Source organism: Staurois parvus, unplaced genomic scaffold (assembly GCF_062004578.1).
Source record: "Staurois parvus isolate SC_StPar_1 unplaced genomic scaffold, SC_StPar_1.0 ptg000818l, whole genome shotgun sequence".
Taxonomy (NCBI): Eukaryota; Metazoa; Chordata; class Amphibia; order Anura; family Ranidae; genus Staurois; species Staurois parvus.
In genome coordinates this window covers 7,522,963-7,549,036 of record NW_028318614.1, presented here as the reverse complement: position 1 = coordinate 7,549,036, position 26,074 = coordinate 7,522,963, and the positions used below count along the sequence as shown (strand labels likewise).

The following is a 26,074-nucleotide window of genomic DNA, read 5'->3' as shown; positions in this document are numbered from 1 at the left end:
AGCTATCTCACAAACTAATTTGGAAATTTAAAACCTGCACATCAACGTGCCCTGGGTTTGGGGGCTCCCTGGTCCCTCCATGACATACCAGAAGCTCCTTCTAAACCTCTGGGGGTGCCTTTTTAATGCAAGTATAGGGGTAGAACATGTGCTAGGAGAATAGTTTTTGATGACGTTCTCTGGGTCACTACACTTTGCACACAAATGTTATCAAAACTATACATATAATACAATATAATTACAAGTTCTAGGTATAGTCTCAAAGCTGAACTTTAGGGAACTAATAAAACACCAGTTAGTTAAGTTATGCATTAAAATCACAAAATTTATTTCAAATGCCACTATCATAAGCCATTGAATTTGACGTGGTGTAAGCCTTGTGTCATGCATTGCATGGCAGTATCTCCACTGGGAGAGAAATGGGATGAGGACAAAAATAGGATGTAGTGCAATGTTCACATACGGAGAAGGAACATTCTGAAGAAGAGAGAGAGAACACCGCTTCTGCACTATCCATCTATAAACTGGCAGCAGGGAGGCAACCCCCCCCCCCACTCCCTCATATACACAAACACACATATGTACAAATGTAAATCATTTTCTAAACATGTGTGCAAAAATGGCTCTGGCACTTAAAGGGTTGAAGCATTTCTGACTGCCACAGAATTGCCAATAGGGTGCTGTTGATTCAACTTTCTTAATTTATAGCTTGGCTTAGGAATGTGAAAGGTAGGATCTTTAATGTTTCCCATGGGCAACTTTTATAAATATGTCTTAGAAACATCAATAATAATTAATAACATCCAATAGGGCAATACAAAGTATTATTGTAATGTACATAGTATCCAAGCAGATTTCAATTTTGACACTTCAGGACTGCTGCAGAGATTTTAATGTGCTAATAAACACAAACACAAAATTCCAATATATTGCATCTTGCCAATCTTTAAATGTGGTGACTGCATTTGTTTTCCTAGTTATTTTGCTTGTCATGTGAACCATTTGCCAAGACTTGATATGGTTCTATACGAAGGGGCATTATGTAGTTCTACACATGCTTTGCAGTAATGCACAATCCAGGAAAAAGTTCCCATTGGCCTTAGTTTTGACCTCCATTTGAAGTATCCCTGGTATTTCTGATCATTTTTGTCCAGTTCAAGAAGATAGGAAGCCAGCTCTTTTGCACTGGGGAAGTCATCCACGTGAATGAAGGAATCAGATGGAATAAACTTCTCATAGATTTCTCTGGGTGGGCCAAGAACCACTGGCACAGATCCTGAAACCAAAGCGTTTTGCCAGAGTTTTTCTGTTATATAATCTGTATGTATTGAGTTCTCGAAGGAGAAGTAGAACTTGTATTTAGAGACAACTGAAACAGTTTTATCAGTGGGTAAAGGTAGGTGTTGTCGACCAAAAACATGTATGTTTATATATTTCTTCAATTCCTCATAAAACTGAACCCTTCTGGAACTAGGGTTCCAGTTACTGACAATCCAAGCCACCAGCTCAGACTTTTCTGGGATTGTATAGTTAATAGCAACTTCATTCTGCTCTAAATATCCATAAGGGGTAAAAATATCAGAGTCACTGCGGTAGGACATCGTGAGGTTGATGAGTTTGTCCATGAAGTGCAGGTTTTGGCTGTGACTTGGAGATTCCAAATTAAACCACACCCAATACTGTCCTTCTGGTCTTGGCACCTGAGGCATTTGGTTTTTGGATCCACATACATCTCTGTGATGGAATACAACTGCATTTGCTGTGCTATACAAGCTACGGTTGACTGTAAGCAAGCACTGTGGACTATCAAAGGGTTTTGGACACTTGTCTAAAGGGAACTGGTCACCAAATGGCCACGTCCATAACAAGATAACAGGCTTCTTGGAAAGAGCTGAGGAACTTGTGCATTTCTGTTCAATGGAAGCCTTGTTTATGATGTAATTATTACTAATACGATTATAACTGAATAACATAAGGGCAATTATAATTTGAATGAGGAATATAACAAAATAATGATGACGCAATGATGGTTGTTGTGTTGGCTTCATTGCATATCTAAAAACCAAGAACAAATAGAAATAGACAAATCAGTGTTCTATATAACATGGTCTGAGTAGTATCAAACCCTTTAAAAAAAAATTCAGAGTATAGCCAAATATCAGCTAAAATTGATATTTCAGTTTTTATACTTTAGTTGATTAGCCTTCTGGGACTTCACTGATGCCATATAAATACAGATTTATATTAAAACTAAGCGCGTTTGTGAATTTTTTAGTGAATGTACAGTAATCAATCAGCATACTATATCCCGCACCCATGGTGTTTTGCAATAGGAGGACATGGAGGAGGAGGAGGAAGGAAAGGAGGCGGGGGGTGGAGTCATTTACCACTGTGTATACACCCACATGTGTGACTGTACTCATATGGGCTGCACAGATAAGAAAAAGGAGAAAATGAATGAAGAGCTTAGAATGAAACTGAAATTTGATCATGCTCAGTGGAGGACACCAGCTGGCCTAAACAATTTCAGGCTAAGTTTTTCTTAGTTTATGTTATAAAATTTTACAAATAAATAATTTTCTTCTTCACTGGTGTGTGCTGATGAGGCTGCACTGATGATCACTGCCTTGATGGTGATCAGTATAAACAATGTACGCACTATACCCTGTTAGACTTGCCACCTATCGGCTCTCCTTTCTTCACACAGAGACAGAGTGTGTCAGGGATCCCGGGTCCTCGGCGGCGCGCGCATGCGCAGACCGCCGATCCGTCCCAGCCGGCGAGCGCAGAATCCTCGGCGGCCGCGCATGCGCGGTAGCGATCGCGGCCGCACCAATGGGAGAGCAGGGCGCTCTATTTAAAGCTGCCCTGTGCATCTCCAAGTTGCCGCAAGGTCTCGTTCCTGTTCCTGTAAGTACGCTTCCTTGTTGCCAAACTCTGCCTGTTCTGTTTATGCTGACCTTCTCCTGCTCTGACCCCGGCTCGTCCCTGACCATCCTTCTGCCTGACCCTCTGTACCGCGCTGCCCGCTACCTGCTGAACCTGGCTTGTGACCCCGACCATTCTCCGCTTACTCCCCCTGTACCACGCTGCCCGCACAATACCGACCCGGCTAGTCTGACCTCGCCTACTCCTGATAGTTGCCCATCCATCCCGCTCGGATCGGGATCTGTCATCCCATCCATCCCGCTCGGATCGGGATCTGTCATCCCATCCATCCCGCTCGGATCGGGATCTGTCATCCCCTTCACAGCAGGCTCAACCCGGGCACATACCCTCAGCGGGACCCCTCTGCCGCCGCCGGGGGTGCCCAGGGACGCGACCTAGTTTCAGTCTTGCACCAAGTCCATCCCCACCATCAGGGGCCCTGGTGAAAAGGCAGACTGGGACTTAGACTCCGCGTCCTGGGAAACCCCGTGCCGTGGACCACTAGAGATCCCGTTGGGCGGAGCCTGACAGTGTGCGAGGAAAGGAATATATAACTGGCAAGTCTGTTTACATGTGCCCCGCTGTGATTGGACACAGCTAATCACATGGTAAAGGGCCGCTTTGATTGGCCCTTTACCATGATCGGTTTGTCCAAAAGATACAGAGTGCGGCTGATGCGCACCCCATGGGCATCCTTCCAGAACAGGAGAGCCGTGCTGTAGCCACCTTTCTGCTATAGCACGATTGGGAAGTGGCTAAAGAGGAAATCTCATTACAATTTTTGAAATGTCATCTATTCCCCCCTGGAGACCAAATGGATATGACACTTGGTCCCATTCAAATCCATCCCTCAATCATTGCTAAGCAGTGTGGATGGACTATCCTTCCCCTATCTAATCATGCTGTTAGAAAGGTGTCAGATTTGTGAATGACAGCTCTGGTCTCTGGCAGCAGGAATCTCTCTGAAGACTAGCATTGCCATTCACATACTGTAGATCACACAGCCTTTGGCATTGTGTGTCTACCAGCGGCTGCATTTACACATACACTGCCCAGCTGATGGTGCACAGAGCACCACAGCACTAAGTGACCTTTCAATTTTATGAAAGAATGATTAGCTCTGCCCGGCAGGGTCATACTTGGCAGCCAGGCATTGCTTGTTGTTCATTCATAAAAATGGAAGATCACATATCACTGCAATGTTGTGTCATCCAATAGCTGGTGCTGAGTATGTATAAAAGCAGCCGGCAGATAGACACACAGAGCCACAGCACTGTGCGATCTGTCACTAATATGAATGAACAATTAGCACCACCTGTTTATTCATGATAGAAAAAGATTTGTCACAGATGTGGCTCTATGTAATCTATCTGCAGCTGCTTGTACACATGTACAGGGCAATGGCAGATACTGTACACTACACTCTTCTACTATTACGTACAAGCAGTGTTGATTGAAGAGAGGCCTTGGGTTCTGTGCTGAATGTACCTCCCTCCACAGTTGTGCCCATAATTTAGGCTTCAAAAATGTAATATTTTTGGTCAAAAGGTGAACTTATCCTTTAATATCAAGTTATATTTTGTGCATTTAGGAATACATCCAGCCCTTTTTTAAAACAATCTACAGAGCTGTCCAGAACTAGTTCTTGAGACAGTGTATTCCACACTTACTGCAAAGAAGTCTTTCCGTATAGAGAGGTTAAATCCCTTTTCTTCCAGAAGTAAAGATAGCTCCCTTCTCTTCTATAATAAGCTGAAAGTGAATAACTCCACACTAAGTTCCTTATTTAGACCACCAACAGTATGTACTATATTTATACATGGTGATCATATTATTATTATTATACAGGATTTATATAGCGCCAACAGTTTGTTCAGCGCTTTACAATATAACGGGAGACAATACAGTAACAATGCAGTTCAATACAAGAGGGATTTGAAGGCCCGGCTCCTTGGAGCTTACAATCTAGGAGGGAGGGGCTAGTGGTACAAAAAGGTAGTAACTGTGGGGGATGGACTGATTGGAAGAGTAGAAGATTCCAGTATTAGCTGAGGGCAGGATAGGCTTCCCTGAAGAGATAGGTTTTTAGAGATCGCCTAAAAGTGAGCAGAGTAGGCGATAGTCTGATAAATTGGGGTAGAGAGTTCCAGAGGATGGGGGAAGCTCTGGAGAAGTCCTGGAGATGAGCATGGGAGGAGGAGACAAGGGAGCTAGAGAGTAGGAGGTCTTGTGAGGAGTGGAGTTGGTTTTAGCAGTTAGTAGATCATTCGTGAGTTTTAGTAGGGCAGTTTCAGTTGAGTGTAGAAAGCGAAACCCAGACTGTAAAAGGGTCAATAAGGTCATATCCCCTATAAATCTCCTCTTCTCAACAGAGAATAAATTCAGTTCAGCTAATTTTTCTTTATAACAGAGCTCCTCCATGCCTTTCTCCAGTTCTCCTATATCCTTTTTGTGAACTGAGTTGTACAGGAGCAAAATTATACCACGAATTGAAAGGTAGTTTGTAATGCTGTAGTATCAGGGGCAGACTGACAACTCATGGGGCCCCCAGGCAATAGGGGATCATAGGGCCCCTGTGTCCTTGCCCAAACTCAAAAAAGCCTATGAAAAAAAAAAAAAGGTACCAGGGGCATCTCATGGGGCCCCCTACTGACCCTGGGCCCTCAGGCAGTGCCCGAGTTTCCAAATGGTCAGTCCGCCCCTATGTATTGTACAACATTTTATAAGATACAGAAACTTACTTGGAAAGATTTTTGCACCTAATGATTAAAATGTGAGACTCGAAAGCCGCATAGTTTCAAGAGGAGTTGACACTGCCCGTACACTAGAGATATTTATTTTTTTAAAATGGCTATACATATACTTTAAGTTTATGAGTAGAAAAGGATTAGACCCATTTTGTTGTCTATGTCTCCACCTGAAGAGATCCACCCTCTTTTTGTCTTGCTGGCCATTGTCCCCAACAAAGAAAGTGATGTAAAATTCCAAATTTTACAGTGGTCATAGAAACAGTAGGTATACAGAAATCTATCAATGGGAACAACTGTTCCAGTGACAACTGTCTAAGAGGAGAATCGCTTTCACTTTTTAGGGATATCCTTACCTTTTCTGTTGCGTCTGTAGGACAGGAAGTGAAGGGAAATCTGCTCAAGGGGGCACAGGCAGTAGAAAAACTGAAATGGCTTATCACCCTTTCCTATATCCAAAACAAAAATTACAAAAAAAAAAAAGTTTTAGCTATACATACACTAATTTATCATTTAAATTGCGTTCATTTTGCGGCAAACATGGTTTCTAAAATATTGTGGTTAGGAAGATCAAAGACAAATATTGGAATATCAGTAGAAAATAAGTTAACAATTGAAAACCATATAAAGCTTGATGTGTCAAAGTATTGTACGAAGAGCTTTGGTTAATTCCTCTCAGCCAATTAGACTAAAGCCTTCTTCCCAAGTTTCACTCTAAGCATTCTAGTCCTTAAAGGAAAGCTATAATGATTTGTACTCCAATCCTTCATGGAAAGTTACTGTATAACGGTTTGCACTCCAGTCCTTAATGGAAATCAACTGTATAACGGTTTGTACCCAAAACATTAATGGAAAGCTATAACGGTTTGTACTCCAGTCCTTAATGGAAAGCTATAACGGTTTGTACTGCAGTCCTTAAAGTGATTGTAAATCTCAGACATGAAATCTGAACAAAGCATATCCCTCTGTAGTGTGAATTTGTCTCAATCCAGAGCACTAAGTGTCATTTCTTTCTGCTGCTACCTCCTTTTGCTATCAGCATGAGTAACGTCTGGCAAGTTTTCCTGACACCAAGAGAAGAATGGTGACAGGGGAGGGATCTCCAGCAGATTGATAGCCTCATCTCTGTTCCTTTGTGCTGTGAGAAGGGGGGGGGGTGTCTCTTCCCTCCAATCAGCACTCAGAGCTTTCTTCAGTGATGTAACTTCAGCTCTCTGCCCCCTGCTTTTCAGAGCTGAAATATCCTGTGTACAATATGCACTTTGAATGGATGTAGGGGAAAGATGGATGTAGATATGTAGGTACAAGTTATGTAGGAAGATTTTATCTCATCTCATCTGGGTACATGGAAGGATCTACAAATACTTTTAAAAGGAAAGTTATAATGGTTTTCACTCCAGTCCTTAAACGAAAGCTATAATGGTTTTGGGTCCAATTTATTTATTAATTATAATTGTATTAAAAAAATACACATAATTTGGGGATAAGAGAATTGACTCATAAGTTTAATTAACAAGTTTGAGAGCAGTCATATACGTAGCTATTGAAGGGACCCAGTGTAGACAGGACTGAGGAAATTTCCATGAGGCATTGCAAGATTGATAGTTACAAGCATGACTCCCAAAGGCAGGGGCATGATGGGACTTGTAGTTTCACAACAGCTGGAGGGCTGCCAGTTTGACACCTCTGCCCTATACCCACACACACCACATTTTTTTCTATGACAGCATTCCAAGAAGGGCTGAAGCTATTTTGATGACAAGATTTGACTTTACCCATTCTCTTGTCTGAAATTGTTTGTAAAGGCAAAAGGTTGACAATAATTACTAGACTCTTGATAGTAATATAAAGGAAACTTGAATGACTGATTTAGTATGAGTGGATTGGTGCAAGGTCAACGTGCTGCCAATATTTACAGGCACATTTGTCTATTATTTTATGTAAATTTAACAAATAGAACATAGGAAGTATAAAAACCAAGTACAAATACATAAACAAAAGAAAAACATCAGAGAGATGGTCATGATCCAAGTGAATACATAAAATATAATAGTGAGAGGAAAGGATCAACAACCGGTACTACGGAGGTAGAACATAACAGAATGTCAGAGGGGGGTATCCCCTGGCACGGTGTATGGACCAATATGAAAAAACTCTGCACAACCGTGATGATAAATGCTGCCTATATTTAAAAAGGGATTAAAGACTTTACCAAGTAACCACAGACCAGTTCGTTTAAAGTGGTAGTAAAGTCAGTTTTTGTACATATCTCCTAAATGTACACCGTTTAAGAGATATTTACTTGTGTAGAGCATCGACGCATGCACTCTGAAAGAACGGTATGCCTGTGCCATTCCTTCAGAGCCATGTGCCATAAACAGTGACCCCGGCGTGCATGCGCGGGAGTGAAATCATCGCGGCTCGGCCATTCAAGCCGCCGGAGCCCATGAACCTGGATGAAGGACGAGCATACTAGCACATTATGCCATTGTCTTGCAGGTTTTCTTTAAAGGTTGCAGTTTACGACCACTTTAACTTTTTTGTAGGGAAGATGCTTAAGAATTTGATATTAGAAAAAAAAAAAAAAAAAAAAAAAAAAAGACATATAGAAAACTTTTTGCTAGAAAACAATAGTAACCCTTGGTTCACACCGGTGTGACTTCAGGTTCTGACATGCGACTTACAAATTGCACCTGAAGTCACATCTAATGTATTTCTATGGCACGGTCTTAATCAATGTGATTTGAAGTAGTACAATTTAAAAACCTAATTAAAGTGTTGCTAAACCCACAACAGTAAAATCAGTCTGTATATGCAGTAAAGCATGCTTGTTATACTCACTGTGGACCCTAAGGTGTTAATCCTCTGCATTTTGTAAAAAGGCTGTTTGATCCTGACTTTTCTGATCCTCCCCTTCTTCCAGTGTCCCCCTCATCTCCTGATGAGACATATCATGTTGAGACATTCTGCACATGCTCAGTTTGGTGTGTATTGCTAGAGAGGATTTTTTTTCTTGGGAGAGTGCATGTGATCAGCACAGGGCCAATAAGTGCAGTCCAGACAGAGGTCAGGGGTTCTGAATCCTCCTAGAGCAGAAAGAAAACTCCTCCTACAGCAAAAAACTCCTCCTACAAGCTTTAACATGTGCTCGGCTGGACACGGATAGAAGTTACAGGACTGCTGTTACTACTGATGACAAAAGGTATTTAGCTGCTTATATTTACTAAAATAAGTACATTTCCATGTTCTGTGCACTGTGGGAGACCAGATATAGTGAATGCAGGGGCCTGGGTTTAGGAACACTTTTTTTTGATTTCTCAGCAACTTGCATTGACTTTTATTAAAAGAATTTGCAAGTTACAGTGAAATTGAAGGTTAAAGAAAAAATAATTAAATAAATTGCTCTGTTCTGCAGCTTTTTTTATCTCTGATTTCTCAGCAGCTTGCAACTTCGCATGCAGTATGATCCAGGGCTGATGCTACTTGAGTGCCAGAGAGTGTAAAGTCACATCAAAGTGCAAGGTCAATGTGCTGCCTATATTTAAAAAGGGATCAACAGCTTTACCAAGTAACCACAGACCAGTTAGTTTAACTTCTTTAGTAGGGAAGATACTTGATTTTGTTTAAAAAGAAGGACACAGACTTTTTGCTAGAAAACATTAGTTAGTCATCATGGAGTTAAAAATAAAATCAAGTTGCCAAACAAATCTGCTTTCAATTTATGAGGAAGTAAGCACAAACTTAGACAAAGGAATGGTTGTGGACATAGTATATTTGCATTCTAAAAAAACATTTGTCACAGTTACTCTTCATGGTAAAGTCTAAGGCTTAGAAAATTCAGTTTTTAAATGGATAGAAAATTGGCTAAAATGATCATATTCAGAGTATAGTGATTAATGATTCATACCATGGAATGGTTCTTGGTTATTAGTACCCTTTCGGTAAAATACTACTTTCTAAGGATAGTTTTGAACTTTCCTCTTTCCTCTAGTTTGAGGTCATGTCCCTTGTTCTTGATCTTGGCTTTATATTAGAAATGCTGCCCTCCTGAACCTCATTCACTATCAGTAGTTACCCACCATCAAATAAAAGCCCAAAATTTGTCCTGAAAAAAAAAACAAGGTCCAATTCATCTGGGTAAACCAAGTAGCTGCAGTGTTATGTACAGTTTTACTGCAAATGTCAAAGTTGCTAAATTGTTTTCAGGGACTAAAATTAGTTTTACCCTCAGTCATGAACGGGTTTACATTACTGATCAGATTATGCAGTCTAAAGCAAGTATACATTGCTGAAGGAATCATGACATTTTATTTTTGATTTAATTTTAATGCATTGTTTATTTTACTTTACAGGTATTGAGAACAATATGGCTATACAGCATAGGTATACAGTACTGATCAGTAGTGTAATCTGAGACCTGAGTGGAGGGAAAAGACCCCTCCACTACGCAGTCTCATAGATAAACATGTACAGCTGTGGCTGTCAATCATCTTCTGTGTGCTAGAGGGGGGGCAGGGCCATCTCCTGAGATTCTGGTGTGTCAGCATAACCTGTTGGAAGCGAGTTGTGCAGAAAGCAGGGTAATGACAGAGGAGAAAGAAATCACACTCCGTGCTTTGAATTAAGGCAAGTACAGGCAGTGGTGTATTTAGGTTTCGTGCTGCCCTAGGCAACACAAAAATTGGTTCCCCTCCCCCTGACGGAGAGACCCTGACACCGACCAACACCCCCTCTCCCCCACGAAGAGAACCTGACATTGACCAACAACACCGCAGCCCCCCACCTCAGAAAGCCTTTTACTACCACCGCCCCCCATACACTGGCAAACCCCCCCCCCCACTTCGGCAAGAGATAAGACACTCACCTTCACAGCTTTGTACATCCCCTGGAACAAGAGTCAGGCTCTGCATACACCATTAACAGCCCGCAGCCTCTCTCAGATCGTCGTGCTGTGTGTGTCCCTTCTTCCTTAGCTTCTTTCAGGGGACGATACTGCCCCACTAAAAAAGCTGCTGCCCCCCTGAAAAATGCCACCCTAGGCAAATGCCTTGTTTGCCTTGTGGTAAATACACCGCTAAGTACACGCTATAGAGGGATATACTCTGTCCATTTTAATTTCATAGATTTACAACCACTTTAATTTACTGACGCCATATAAAAAGGAGACATCCAGTTATTTACAGGACACTAGCATCTGTTCCTTTCTACAGCTTAAGGAAGACATGCTTCATGTGATCTCTTTGCTGTAAGAGCTACATCCTTATAATTGTGTTTGCATTTAACCGCACCTTGCTGTCTGGGCTGAGTCTGAATATGACTGATTCGTGTTCAGACAGTTTAACATAAATAAAAGACATTTAAAAAAGAAAACCAGTATTGTCTCCTTGCTTGTAATCAGTATACAGTTGCAAGAAAAAGTATGTGAACCCCTTGGGATTACGTGGAGTTTTGCATGAATTGGGCATAAAATGTGCTCTGAACTTCACCTAAGTCACAACAATAGAAGAACACAGTCTGCTGAACATAATACTACACAAACATTAGATGTTGCCATGGTTTAATTGCACATAACATGTAAACATTCACAGTGCAGGGAGGAAAAAGTATGTGAACCTTTGGACTTAATAACTGGTTGACCCTCCTTTGGCATCAATAACCTCAACCAAACGTTTCCTGTAGTTGCAGATCAGACCTGCACAATGATCTGGAGTAACTTTGGACCACTCCTCTTCACAAAACTGTTTCAGTGTAGCAATATTCTTGGGATGTCTGGTGTGAATCGTTCTCTTAAGGACATGCCACAGCATTTCAATCGGGTTGAGGTCAGGACTCTGACTGGGCCACTCCAGAAGGCGTATCCTGTGCTGTTGCAGCCATTGTTTTGTTGAATGACTTGTATGCTTTGGGTCATTGTCCTGTTGCATCACCCATCCTCTGCGGAGCTTCAGTTGGCGGACAGATGGTCGTACGTTTTCCTGCAAAATGTCTTGATAAACTCTGGAATTCATTTTCCCATCAATGACAACAATCCGTCCAGGCCCTGAGGCAGCAAAGCAGCCCCAAACCATGATGCTCCCTCCGCCATGTTTTACAGTGGGGATGAGGTTTTGATGTTGGTGTGCTGGGCCTTTTTTTCTCCACACATAGTGTTGTGTGTTCTTCCCAAACAACTCAATCTTGGTTTCATCTGTCCACAGTATATTTTGCCAGTAGTGCTGTGGAACATCCAGGTGCTCTTTTGCAAACTTCAAACGTGCTGCAATATTCTTTTTGGACAGCAATGGCTTCCTCCGTGGTGTCCTCCCATGTACTCCATTCTTGTTTAATGGTTTCCTTATTGTAGATGTGTCAACAAAAATGTTAGCATGTGCCAGAGATTTCTGTAGGTCTTTAGCTGACACTCTGGGATTCTTCTTTACCTCATGCAGCATTCTGCGCTGTGCTCTTGCAGTCATTTTTACAGGACGACCATGCCTAGGGAGAGTAGCAACAGTGCTAAACTTTCTCCATTTGTAGACAGTCTGTCTTACCGTGGACACATGAACATCAAGGCTTTTGGAGATACTTTTGTAACCCTTTCCAGCTTCATGCAAGTCAACAATTCTTGATCGTAGGTCTTCTGAGACCTTCTTTTCTGCAAGGCACGGTTCACATCAGACAGTGCTTCTTGAAACCAGTAAACCCAAAACAGGTGTGTGTTTTTTAAGGGCAGGACAGCTGTCAGCAACACATCCAATATCATCACACTGATTGGAGTCAAGGTTGGCTCACTCCTGGCTCCAATTAGCTCTGGGAGAAGTCATTAAGCTAGGGCCTCACATACTTTTTCCTCCCTGCACTGTGAATGTTTACATGTTATGTGCAATTAAACCATGGCAACATCTAATGTTTGTGTAGTATTATGTTCAGCAGACTGTGTTCTTCTATTGTTGTGACTTAGATGACGTTCAGAGCACATTTTATGCCCAATTCATGCAAAACTCCACGTAATCCCAAGGGGTTCACATACTTTTTCTTGCAACTGTATGTAAGTAATCATCAGCTACACTTTGTTAACATCTCCCAATAGCCAGGATCACTAGGTCTACAAAAAAATTTTTTTTCCTTGTTTGGGAACTAAAAAAAAAATGAAAATGTTTTACCTTCAGACAGAACTTTTTCTTAATCCGCAGCTCATATTGGAATATTGGGTACTAGGCAAAAATTGCACAACCATGGCACAATTTGATTTTACAGTCTCTTTTAGTAGCAACTCTGTAGTTTAAGGACAGAAATCAGTATCAAACTCTACAGCAAACATTATATTGCAGCTTACCAATTCTTAAATGTGATGGATATATTTGTTTTCTTTTTTAGGTTTTCATTCTTTTATTTTGATCTGCTGATCCAGCCAGTAATTCTGTTTTTCAAAAGAACAAGCTCTCTTCCAAATGTATCTGTTTACAGGGATAAGACAAACTATATAACATGGGCAAAACTAATGCAGCCACCACATCAAATCATTGGTAAGCTCCAATATATTACATTTGTGGTTTGGGGTTTATTACCACTTTAACCTGGTTGATTGTGGATAGTTTTGATAGACTCTTACACATAATTCTACACAATACAGCCCGATTGCAATGCATCGCTGCCAATTATTCCTCATCTGGACCCTAATCCCCCTATCGACCTTAGTTGTCTCTTTTTTGGTCTGATGTATAGACCAGGGGCAGACTGACCATTTGGAAACTCGAGCACTGCCTGAGGGCCCGGGGTCAGTAGGGGGCCCCATGAGATGCCTTGGTACCTTTTTCATAGGCTTTTTTGAGTTTGGGCAAGGACACAGGGGCCCCATGATCCCCCATTGCCCAGGGGCCCCATGAGTTGTCAGTCCGCCCCTGGTACAGACCACAATAAAAATTATATAAAATATCAAATAAACCTTTTTATCAAACCTATAAATCGTTTAATGTATTATTTAGATACGCCATTACCTTCTTATAACAGAAAATATTTACACACCATCACTTCCAGCACATAACCCCAAAATGAAGAACTCAATCTCTGCTTATGGGCAAGTGGATGGAATCACCAGAATCCTTCCCTTTTACCCTGTTTAATCACCTGTGCATCTAGAACTGTTGGTGTAAAGCAAAAATAAATCCATCATTTTGTCTGAAATTTATTTTGAAAAGCCAGTGTAATAGGGCCTATTCACACCTATGCATTTTTCCCCTGATGCATTTTCTGTTGAATTCAAAAGAAAAGCAACAAAATGCACATCAAGATATTGTACTTTGCTACGTGCTAGTTAATATTGCACAGTTCAATGCACTTTGTATTGAATTTAACGTTTTGGTGCACTTCCATTTACTGCAATGAGAAACATGAAAAGGCATAAATCCAGCCTAAAGGAAAAATACTGGTGGAAAAAACACTTCTCTAAACATTTTTTGTATATCGATTTGTAAGGATCTGTTGCCCTTTACTGTGTGTTTGTAAATGTGGTAATTGGTTATAGACTGGTACTTTTAGATCCTGGTAGCTGGGCGAAAAAGGAAGAAAGAAAAGAAATACTAAACCACATGATCTTACACACAGGAGCTGCTGTATTTCACTCAGACCAAGCAGAGACAATTATGCAAGTATACCTATGTTCTAATAAACTGCAGCTGAACATAGCTTTTTGAGTGTATATCGGAGTCCTTGAGATAGACGTATCTCTGTCCTATTGTTATCTCACATGCACAGTGCCAGATCGCTAGCTCTGTGCTATTGTGTATGTAGTGGCCATCTTCCAGTATATTAGTAGGTGAACCTGCTTATTGCACTAGAGTTTATATTCAGCCCCTGTTATTTTAGTTATGCTTGTCCATTATGGTCTGGGGTTCTATAGTTAGTTTTAGCTCAGGGTTCAATAATCAGAATAAGGTAGAGCCAGGTTAAGCAGGCGATAGGTAGAGGTCTGGTTGCATTACAGATTAGAATGCTACTAGGGACTAGGATGAAGACTAGATAGGCTAACTTTGAGTTCCAGTGCCACGCCACAGTTTCTGCTGGTGAGAAGCTGCATTCCAGGCTGGTTGGACAATGATCGAAGAATTATCACCTCTGATCTTGTCTTCAGGTCCCCGATACCAAGATGGACACTGCAGCTTGATCATCCTCAGGAGCTCCTGCAAATGAACTATGCTGCAGCATTCATTTGGAAATATATATATTACACACACACACACCTCGATATATCTGCACAATTCCACCAGAATCCTTGTTGGGCCCTATGCTGATAATACCTGTTTGCACATTGGATGTACAGTATGCAAATCATTTGTTATATAAACCTTGCATTATTTCCATACAGGTGTGCATCTTTATGGTTAATATTATATTTTGGTTGCAGTAGTTCCTCTGCTCTCAGTTATTTTGATTAGATTACTGATTAAGCTCTGGTTCTCACTGTGTTGGCTGGTTGTAGGTATCACACCTGTTCCCGCACCCACAACTAAATTGTGCTGCTCTTCTGAATGGCACCCCCACATATCTTAGCCCGCAGCACGTTTGCGGGTGCGAGAACTGTAGGGAAATCGCATTGTCAAAAATACCATGCGATTTCTTTTCAGCCACATATTTAAAAAGGTGCATGCACCTTTTTTTGTGGAGAACGCAAGCTGCATGGCCCACACAAGTGTGAACCACGGCTACCTTCCCAGGAAGGGAATCTCCTCTGCTCACAGAAGCCCTGTCGTGGATGGAGGCACTGTCAATCCCATTCTAGTTCCCTTCTTTACCTGCAGGTTTAACGCCCTGTACTATGTGGGGAGGGCCATTTCTCATAACTGCCCCCCAAAAAAGGCTACATATTGTTTCAGGGCACGGGATGGATATGTCTTTAGTCTGCATAATTGTGCTAAAAGGTTCCCCGCGTTGTCATCTCTGAAAGTTGAGAGGTATGGGAATGAGTGGGAGATAATAAGCACACAATTAAAGTGGAACTAAACCCTCCTATCTGCTGTGGAAGGCGCCATTGTATCCCTTATTTAGATCTGCAGTTGCTATTGTGCAACATACGTGTCCAGTTATGACACCAGCCATTAGATGACATGAAAAACTGAGTGAGAGCTGACAAACAATGAAAACTGATCATTATCACCAGAGGTAATGCCTTGAATGTAGCATACACTACATGTGCAGAATACAAAGAGAACATTGCTATGTTTGATTATGGGTTTTAGTAACCTTTCTTAAATATGTATTTATTTTTGAGAAGAAAACACACCAATTTAAGTCTAATTTAAGCTACCCCCTAGTGACTAATCAGACTTAAAGAGGTAGTAACCCAAAACCAAAAATGTGTTATATTGCAGCTTACCAATCATTAGATGTGGTGACTGCCTCTGCCTTCTTTTCTTTGCCTGTTTTCGCCTGGTGATCTGACCAGTAACAAACCTTCTGTATTAGTGAGACACCACTCTGGAGAAATAAGTACAGGAGGGACAGCAGCATTGTTAGTCTGGGGAGACGGGAGTGTTACATGTTCTAGCAGATTTGAATACAACTTAAAAAAAATTAAGCCAAACTCCAGCTCACAAATTATAATCAGTTACAGCAAGAGTTTTTTTTCTCCCTTTGGGATAAATGTTTTTCATAGATAAAAGCCGATCATTTTATTCATCCCTGACAGCAGTAAAATAATTGTCTCATCCATGTAAACTGATACATTCTGCTGGAGAGCTTGTGCTTTTAAAAGCACAAAAAGACCAGCTGACTGGATCATCAGATGAAAATAAAAGAAAGAAAGCCAGAAAAGGAAAGCTAATGCAGCCATCACATGTAAGAATTCGTAAGCTGTAATATAGTAAATGTTGGCTTTGGGGTTTATTACTGCTCTAATTGTTCCCATAAAAATTAAACATGATTGGTTGGTTTATGTTCACTTTTAGCTGCCCATAGTGACTAATCAAAACTAAATTGTTCCCAAAAAATAAACATGATTGGTTGGTACACTTGTTCTCACTTTTTTTTTTTTTCAACTGACCATTTCAGAAGTGAGCATGTTACCATTTGCTCTCAAGTGAAATTGGCCTCCTATCCACCCTAACACCTAGGTCATTATTTCTCTTATATATCCATGTGGTCTTGGGCAAACATTAGTGAACTGTCTACATTACAGGGCTTTCTTCAGAATAGCTTCCTTTGGAGGAAGTCAAGGATTAAAAGTAGAATGATGCCCTAAACAAGGTTGCAATTCCCCCATCCCCCAAAACCACCCCTTACTTTGATACTGAGAAAGAATGCAAGAGACACAAAGAAGCTGCTCATCTGCATTCTTTCTGAGTTAACATGCCTCAATCAGACACACAGGGGTTGATGTTCTATCCATATAGAAGAAAAATATATTATTCCCAAATATATTGCCATATATTTGAAATGCTACAATTTTGGCCATATTATTTTATTTACACACACACACACACACACAATGTTGAAATGTGTTTTTATAACAAAAAACATATGAAAAATATTTTAAAAAATACATTTAAAAAATACTGTATGTCTTTAAAAATACAAATCTACATTTTTTGGAGTGCATTTACAAGTATATGTAAAAATATATGTTAAAATTACTTTGTTAAAAAAATTCTGAAGAATATATTTAAAAAAATATATATTTTTAAGAATATATTTTTTAAAATATATTCTTCAGATTTTTTTTAACATATAAAGTAATTTTAACATATATTTTTACATATATTTGTAAATGCATTCCAAAAATGTAGATTTGTATTTTTAAAGACACAGTATATTTGAAATGTATTTTTAAAAATATTTTTCATGTTTTGTAATAAAAACACATTTCAACATGCAGTATATATATATTTATTTATTGAAATATATTGAATATGGCCAAAATTGTAGCATTTCAAATATATGGCAATATATTTGGGAAGAATATTTTTACAATATATTTCAAATATATTTTTCTTCCATGTGGGTAAAACTGGAGACTGCAAAATTGGGTGCATCTGTGCATGGTAGCCAATCAGCTTCTAACTTCAGCTTGTTCAATTAAGCTTTGACAAAAAAACAAATGGAATTTAATTGGTTTCTACGCAGCGCTGCACCAGATTTTCCATGCTCCAGTTTTAGTAAATCCACACCCAGCTGTTTATGGATAGATTTTTCCTTGTGAAGCGACAGGCTGGTGCACAGCTTTCATAAATTGCACTATGCCCCTGGTTTACTGCAGGATGAATATCGTATTTGGACCCATTGGGCAATCCTGGGCCCTAGACTCCTATCTAGGTTTCCTTGTAGATGATCCAGGTTTGCTTTTGAGCTATTCTGTGTAAATGTATGTACAATCATGCAAGAATATGATATCATAAACATAAAGGACACTTTTTCATCATAGCTTTACAACAGGACAAAGAGGTATTTATGACATAATTAATAACCTAGTTAACCTAAATAACTCGAAGTGGATCAATGAGGTCAATGGAGAATCAGACATTTAAGGAGTCGAAGCAAGGGTGACTCAGGACAGGGAAATATTTTCTTTAGAACAGTAACTCAGTACAGTCTAATAAATGTATATTTTTTGTTAGGTACAAGTAATTTGCTTGCTTTTGAAAATTATATATTTACACACAAACACAGTATCGAATATTCTGAGTATCACACGATTTAAAACATTTTTATTAAAGTATTTACAGCCCCCCTTTTTTTTTTTAGGTTATGGGTAAAACATGTAAGGATTATGTACATGTAAGGAACATGTAAGCTTTGTTGGATTTTTCTGTACGCAGTCATTTCTGCAAACTTTTACTGCGAAAAAACTTTCAACAAACAGAAAGGGAGAGGTAGGCTAGAACCTCTGCCCTTTTTCTTGAATGCTATCAGCCTGGGTTCAAACTACAACAGTGCAGTAACCGCAGCGCATTCCTGTACAAATCACATGTAATTCACAAATCACATGTAATTTGTATGCGGTGCTATTAGAGCCATACATTTTGTATGGCTCTATTTGCACCGCACCAAAAACGTGCAGTTTTTGGCCCACACTAAAATCGGATCGCATAGGTATTCACACCTATGCGATCTGATTCTGCACATCGCACCGTTTTGCAGACCAATTTTGGGGTGTTGTTAACATAACACGCACCCGCATCGGTTCATATGAACAAGTGAGAGTCTGATGTGGTCCGGAATTTGCACTGAAAACGCTGCGAATTCCGCACCGCATCAGTGTGAACCATGTCTCAAGGTCCTTGCTGCACATTTTCTGTTGCTTCCCAGTTGGTGAAATCACTGTCTCCATGACAGTTTGGCTAGGTTCATACTTGTCCCCATTGTGCAGGCTGGTTGCAGTGTTCCCGCACCTGCAGCCAAATCGCGCTCCTCATTCTAAATGGCACCCCCACGCATCTCAACCTGCACAGAGATATCATAACTTCTGATCTGCAGATCAGGGACTGAAACCGGTTGTACTCGTTGACTTTTTTTCATTCAACCAACGCTTTGAACAAAAAAAACCCCTCAGATTCCTGCATCCACACAAGTGGTGTGTGATTCAGGGATCTCTTCACTGTGCTATTGTATTCTGACAGCGGGGACTCCCCCTTTTTAGCAGAATATGCAGATCAGCGCCACAGCCATTGAATGCAGCGGCTGATCGAATGCTGCTTTTCCAGCAGAACTGTTCAACTGCCTTCCGTGGAACAGAAAGGGGTATACACAAACCTAAATTTGTCCGGTTCCGGCTGAATGTAGAGGCCTTTGGATTAACACAAGTGACATGATCAAAAAGTGAGTTGACAATATAACCTTCTCAGTGCAAAGGTCTCATAGTCGAGTTCACGGTTGTAGAAGTGAAACTTTGAGTCGAACTATAGACACAACTTTTTTTTTCCCCATTTTGGATAGAGTAAGGAAGGGTTATAACCCCGGTCAATTTTTTTTGCCATCTGTGTCCCATTGGGGAGATTTACCTTTACTCCCTGTCCCATAGCCAAGACAGGAAGTGAAGAGAAATCCCTATAAATGAAAGGAATCCCTTGGGGACCTCCAGGTGTTCCCATTGGAAGATTTCCCCTCTATTACTTTCCAGGGGACAACCTCTTACACACGGGGCAGAGCTGTCAGCGCACCTGCTTGCTCAGCGGGAAGTCTGCCCCTCTGATCCCTGCTGAGCAAGCGGATGAGAGGTCCAAGTTCACACCACTTATGCGGAGTGGACATGGACACTGCCCGCTGTCCTCAATGGGCTGTCGGATGGAAACAGACTGCCTGCCCGTTTCCATCCGAATGTTATCTGATCCGATCTGCCGGACAGATGGGGAACAGATCCCCATCAGTGTGTTTTTAGCGTACAACTAGACCTCCTCTGTAAATATAAAACGGTAGCTTGTAAAAGGCTTTTAAAGCATTGCCTATGGATATTAAAAATGCATGCACTTTGTCACTATTGCACAGGACATGTGCAGTTTTAAAGCATGTCATGTTTGGTATCTATTTACTCGGCATACCATCATCTTTTATATTTTACCAAATAATTGGCCAATATATTGTGTTTTTGTGCATTAAAAGTAAAAAAAGTGTATTTTAAAAAAAGAAATTGCGTTCGAAAATCACTGCGCGAGTGACATAAAAAATTTCAGCACTCACCATTTTATTCACTAGGATGTCCGCTTTAAAAAAAATATATATAATGTTTGGGGGTTCAAAATAATTTCCTAGCAAAAAATGCTGATTTTTACATGTGAACAAAAAGTGTCAGAAAAGGCTTGGTCTTCAGGTGGTTAGAAGAGTGAATGATGTGTGGCATAAACTTCTAATGCTGGGCACAAAATGCCACCACCCCCAAAACTATCCCTTTTTGGAACGTAGACACCCCAAACCATTTGCTGAGAGGCATGTTGAGTCAATAGAAGAATTTATTTTTTTTACCACAAGATTTTGGAAAATGACACAAAATTGTAACTTAAAGGGCTCGTTCACACTTGACTTTATTTCTAACTCTTGCCAAACGCACCTATAGCGTTTGACAGGCCTTTGGGAAGCGTTTTTAACGCTCCTCAAACGATATATATATATATATATATATATATATATATACAGTTGTGTCCAAAATTATTCAACCCCCACTGAAATTGAGTGTTTTGGCCAGTTTGACATTGCTTTTGATCATTCAGTCATCTTGCTTACATTTACATTAAAGAGGCACTTGTAGGTCAGACAAATATAACATAACAGTTATAATGAAATAACCACAAATGTCTTTTCTGTGCTCACAGCATTATCAGTTTTATTCAACCCCCAAGTGACATTCAATCTTAGTACTTAGTACAGCATCCTTTTACAGTTATAACAGCTTTTAAACGTGAAGCATAGCTTGACACAAGTGTCTTGCAGCGATCTACGGGTATCTTCGCCCATTCTTCATGGGCAAAGGCCTCCAGTTCAGTCACATTCTTAGGCTTGCGCACTGCAACTGCTTTCTTTAAGTCCCACCAGAGGTTCTCAATCGGATTTAAGTCTGGTGACTGCGATGGCCACTCCAAAATGTTCCAGCCTTTCCTCTGCAACCATGCTCTAGTGGACTTGGAGGTATGCTTGGGATCATTGTCCTGTTGAAAGGTCCAACGTCTCCCAAGCCTCAGGTGTGTGACGGACTGCATCACGTTTCCATCCAATATCTCCTGGTACTGAAGAGAATTCATGGTACCTTGCACACGCTGAAGCTTCCCTGTACCTGCAGAAGCAAAACAGCCCCAAAGCATGATTGACCCTCCACCATGCTTCACAGTAGGCAAGGTGTTCTTTTCATCATAGGCCTTGTTCTTCCTCCTCCAAACATAGCGTTGATCCATGGGCCCAAACAGTTCTAATTTTGTTTCATCAGTCCACAGAACACTATCCCACAACTTTTGTGGTTTGTCCACATGGCTTTTGGCATACTGCAGTCGACTCTTCTTATTCTTTGGAGACAGCAAGGGGGTACGCCTGGGAGTTCTGGCACGGAGGCCTTCATTACGCAGTGTGCGTCTTATTGTCTGGGCTGAAACTTCTGTACCCACATCTGACAAATCTTTTCTCAGTTCCTCAGCAGTCACACGGGGACTTCTCTCCACTCTACGCTTCAGGTAGCGCACAGCAGTCGAAGTCAGCATCTTCTTTCTGCCACGACCAGGTAGCGTTTCAACAGTGCCCTTTGCCTTGAATTTGCGAATGATGCTTCCTAAGGTGTCTCTTGGTATGTTTAACATCTTTGCAATCTTCTTATAGCCATTGCCCTTCCTGTGAAGAGAAATCACCTCTTCTCTTGTCTTCCTGGACCATTCTCTTGCCTTCACCATGTTTGTAACCACACCAGTAAATGTCTAGAAGGAGCTGAGTATCACAGTCATTTTAAAGCTGCCTAATTGGTGCTTATTATGCTTGATTGCTGCTCGGTGACATCCACAGGTGTTTTCAATACCTGATGGAAAGCACCTGTATGAACCTCTGTTCTTCAGAGTGGTAGTCTTTAAGGGGTTGAATAATTGTGGCAATGAAGAAACCACATAAGAACCATTTACTACTGTATTACATAAACAATTGATGTCATTTTAGTTGCATTTGGGTAGTTACAACGTCCTTGTAGGATTTGATTCTGAATACAATTCCAAATGTACACTATAGTCCCTAAACCCCTTTACAGCATTGGGGGTTGAATAATTTTGGACACAACTGTATATATATATATATATATATATATATATATATATATATATATATATATGGCAAAATCAATAAAATAATAAAAAACAAAATAAAAAAGTGTAGCGCTACAAATCTAAATAACGAAAATTGCTAATTATTAAAGAATAGTGAATATAATGAGTGATGATAATATAAAAGTCCAAACAAAGATGCTTCTATATAGGATTTCCTTCCTCCTGTGATCACTGAGTGCTACAACCAAAGAAATGTGCACAATTCCTCCACCAGATGTCTGCTCACCTCCAGCAATGCGACCTCCCATATGATATGCTCGGTCTGACCGCACTTTTGGTCCCACAATGGACACTGAAGATCAACTTGATGAATGATGGATGTTAATATCTCGCTCCAAACTCGTGTCTCTTACCCCCACCAGGCCTGTCAGTAGTCATTCCTATGCTGTCAGTCTGCGCACACGCTGGCACTCCAGTGACTCATTGGAGTCCCTGCAGCTGTTTCCTGGGTCTTCTGTCCCTTGAAGGGTTAATGATAAGCATGTGCCAGGAGGTGACAGAGAAGGTTATATTCAGGTATAATCTAAGTCAGGATAATCATTAGCCATCAGAAGAGCATTGCAGAGCCCAGGGGTAACATGTCCCTCCTGTCCTGAGAATAACCTGCTCTGTCACCTCCAGTCACACCTGCCATGTGCTATTATTACCCCTTCAAGGGACAGAAGACCCAGGAAGCAGCTGCAGTGACTCCAGTGAGTCACTGGAGTGCCAGCATGTGCGCAGACTGACAGCACAGGAATGATTACTGAAAGGCCTGGTGGGGGTAAGAGACCCCAGTTTGGAGCGAGATATTAGCATTCATCAAGCTGATCTTCAGTGTCCATTGTGGGACCAAAAGTGTGGTTAGACAGAGCATATCATATGTGAGGTCACACTGCTGGAGGTGAGCAGACATCTGGTGGAGGAATTGTGCACATTTCTTTGGTTGTAACACTCGGTGATCACAGGAGGAAGGAAATACTATACAGAAGCAGCTTTGTTTGGACTTTTATATTACCATCACTCATTATATTCACTATTTAATAATTAGCAATTTTTGTTATTGAGATTTGTAGCGCTACACTTTATTTTATTTTTTATTATTTTAATCAATATACATTTGGATTTTTTTACCAAAGACTTAACAGAATACATTTTGGCCTAAATTTATTACTAACTTTGAGTTTACTATATATTTTTTATAGCCAAAAAATATTTTTCTTCAAAATGTTGGTCTTCTTTGTTTATAGTGCGAAAAATAAAAAGTGCACAGGTGATCAAATACCACTGATTGAAAGCTCTATTTGTGTGAAAAAGAGGACATAAATGTTGTTTGGGTGCAGCATTGCATGACCGCGCAATTACCAGTTGAAATAGTGCAGTGCCTAATAGCAAAAATAGGCCTGGTCATTAAGGAGGGGGGGGGGGGGGGAAATCCTCAGGATGACAAGTATATAATAGCAAAAAGTAAAAAATAGCTTTTTTTTCCCCTCAAAATTGTTGGCTTTTGTTGTTTATAGCACAAAAAATGCACAGGTGAGCAAATACCACCGAAAGAAAGCTCTATTTGTGTGAAAAAGAGGACATAAATTTTGTTTGGGTGCAGCATTGCACGACTGCGCAATTATCAGTTGATATAGTGTAGCGACCTAATAGCAAGAAGAGGGCTGGTCATTAAGGGGGGTAAATCCTCAGGATGGCAAGAGGTTAATAGCAAAAAGTAAATAATATTGTTTTTTTTTCTCAAAATTGTTGGTCTTTTTTTGTCTATAGCACAAAAAATTAAAAACCGCACAGGCGATCAATACCACCAAAAGAAAGCTCTATTTGTGGGAAAAAAGGACGTAAGTTTCATTTGGGTGCAGCTTTGCATGACCGCGCAATTGTTAAAGTAATGCAGCGCCTAATAACAAAAAATGGCCTGGTCAGGAAGGGGGGTAAATCCTCTGGAGGGCAGGTGGTTAAAGGAGCCATAATGGTAAACAGGACAAATAGAGGGAATTTCCCTAATGGGGGGGCACAGACAGCAAGACAAACCCAACAGTAATCCCTCTCCACTTTATCCAAAACTAAAAAAAAAAAAAGAAAACGTTTTGCCTTTAGTTATACTTTAATTAAAGGTTAGAGAGGCAAACGATTTTTCTAGCCCCCACCACAATATCAAAAAACAAAAGTCTAAACATAACTATTAAATCAAACACCTTATCAGTAATGTTCACATTCTCAGCGTGTCTGTTCCAAGCGTACAACTTGTACTTGGCTGGTCATACATTATACAATGTCCTTGGAACTTTCCTTTAGATTTACCTTCAACTATGTAGTGCAAGGGCCTGCCTGCTCACATACAAAATCAAAGTGTTTAGGTTTGAACTCATATTATATGGTTTTGGCAAATCTAAAAGGAAAACTGTACAAGAAAATTGTATAATGTATGGTCAGACTTAGCAAAAAGGAATACAGGGTCACAGGCAGGCTTTGTATGTTCCTTTCAAATAAATCAGAGCAAGGCATCCCATCTCTATTATCAGAGGTGGGCAGATTGATGATTGAGATTACAACCTAAGGCTGGCCATACATTATACAATTTTCTTGAGAATTTTGCTTTAGATTGCCAAAAACCATATAATATGCGGTCAAACCTAAACAGAACCTTCAGTTGTATTCAATCAGGCAGGCCCTTGCACTATGTAGTTGAAGGTAAATCTAAAGGAAATTGGGCAGAAAATTGTATAGTGTATGGCCAGCCTAAGTAAACTGGGTGCATGGAGTCACTCTCAGCATTGTTCTGTTTAATATGGTTTGTGACATTTACAGCTCTATTTTTATTTTTTTACAGAAGATTTTCACGTCTTTAAATTGGAAAACATTGTTAATCTTTAGTGAAAGTTATGGGAATATATGAAACTTTTATAAATAGACCCTTTACTCCAGCTAGATAAGGAGTGAATAATTGCAGGGCACTGATTTTTTTTAATTATTGAGAAAATTATTTAAAATGGCTATTCATAATCTTTAACTATAAAACAGATCCAAACACAGACATCCTCAGCAAAATTGTATGTTTTCTAATTAGTTAACTGATGCATACAAATATTCATTATACAAATTATATATAAAAGATTCTTTTTATTGAGGTTGGTTTTACTTTAACTGCACGTTCACAGCACATGGGTTGGGCTGCGCTGGTCCACACGATTAGGCGAAAACATTCTTCTCTATTGTGTCACGACAATTCAGAATTTTCTGCAAGGTGTGTTGGGCAAAAAAGAAAAGCAACAAGTCTTTAAACAAAAATGCTTGAAAAGACGCACAGCAGCGCATGCACGCAACAAACCTGCCCTAACACAGGTGTTAACCTGCTCTATACTGATAGTATTTTGCGGTCTTTACTTTGATTTTTTTTTGAGATGCAATACAAATACATGTCCATGCTCATATTGAAGGAGTTGAAGAAAAAAATCCCAGCACTTTCAGCATTTTTTTTTGAGATGCAATACAAATACATGTCCATGCTTATATTGAAGGAGTTGAAGAAAAAAATCCCAGCACTTTCAGCATTCTTATAAATCAGGTGAGTGAAATGAAATTAGTTACAAAAAAAAAAGGAAAAAGTTTACCTCTTGAGAAAACAAGCATCAGCACTGTTCAGTATGGTGTTGCCTC

The 26,074-nt window shown here is 40.2% G+C and overlaps 2 protein-coding genes across 6 annotated transcripts in view; both read right to left on the bottom strand.

Annotated features, from left to right (window-relative positions):
- Positions 1 to 16,067, bottom strand: part of LOC149444032 (3-galactosyl-N-acetylglucosaminide 4-alpha-L-fucosyltransferase FUT3-like) — a 27,363-nt gene extending 11,296 nt beyond the window's left edge. The window contains exons 1-2 of one of the 3 annotated variants that reach the window (XM_089655001.1): positions 16,027 to 16,067; positions 6,032 to 6,124 (exon numbers count right to left, since the gene is read on the bottom strand). The gene's annotated coding sequence lies outside the window, so the exon portion shown is untranslated. Of the gene's footprint in view, positions 1 to 6,031; positions 6,125 to 12,990; positions 13,013 to 16,026 lie in introns of those variants that run through there. The other 2 variants (XM_089655003.1, XM_089655002.1) reach the window with 2 other exon arrangements.
- On the bottom strand, positions 300 to 26,074 carry LOC149444031 (3-galactosyl-N-acetylglucosaminide 4-alpha-L-fucosyltransferase FUT3-like). 3 transcript variants are annotated; one of them, XM_089655000.1, is made up of 3 exons: positions 26,029 to 26,074; positions 6,032 to 6,124; positions 300 to 2,055 (listed from the first exon to the last, which is right to left on the bottom strand). In XM_089655000.1, the coding sequence occupies exon 3, from the start codon at positions 2,046 to 2,048 to the stop codon at positions 990 to 992; it is 1,059 nt and encodes a 352-aa protein (XP_089511126.1). In that variant the 5' UTR covers positions 2,049 to 2,055; positions 6,032 to 6,124; positions 26,029 to 26,074; the 3' UTR covers positions 300 to 989. The 3 variants fall into 3 exon arrangements, with proteins under 3 accessions (XP_089511126.1, XP_089511125.1, XP_089511124.1); XM_089654999.1 differs by lacking the exon at positions 26,029 to 26,074 and adding an exon at positions 16,027 to 16,070; XM_089654998.1 differs by lacking the exon at positions 26,029 to 26,074 and adding an exon at positions 12,991 to 13,037.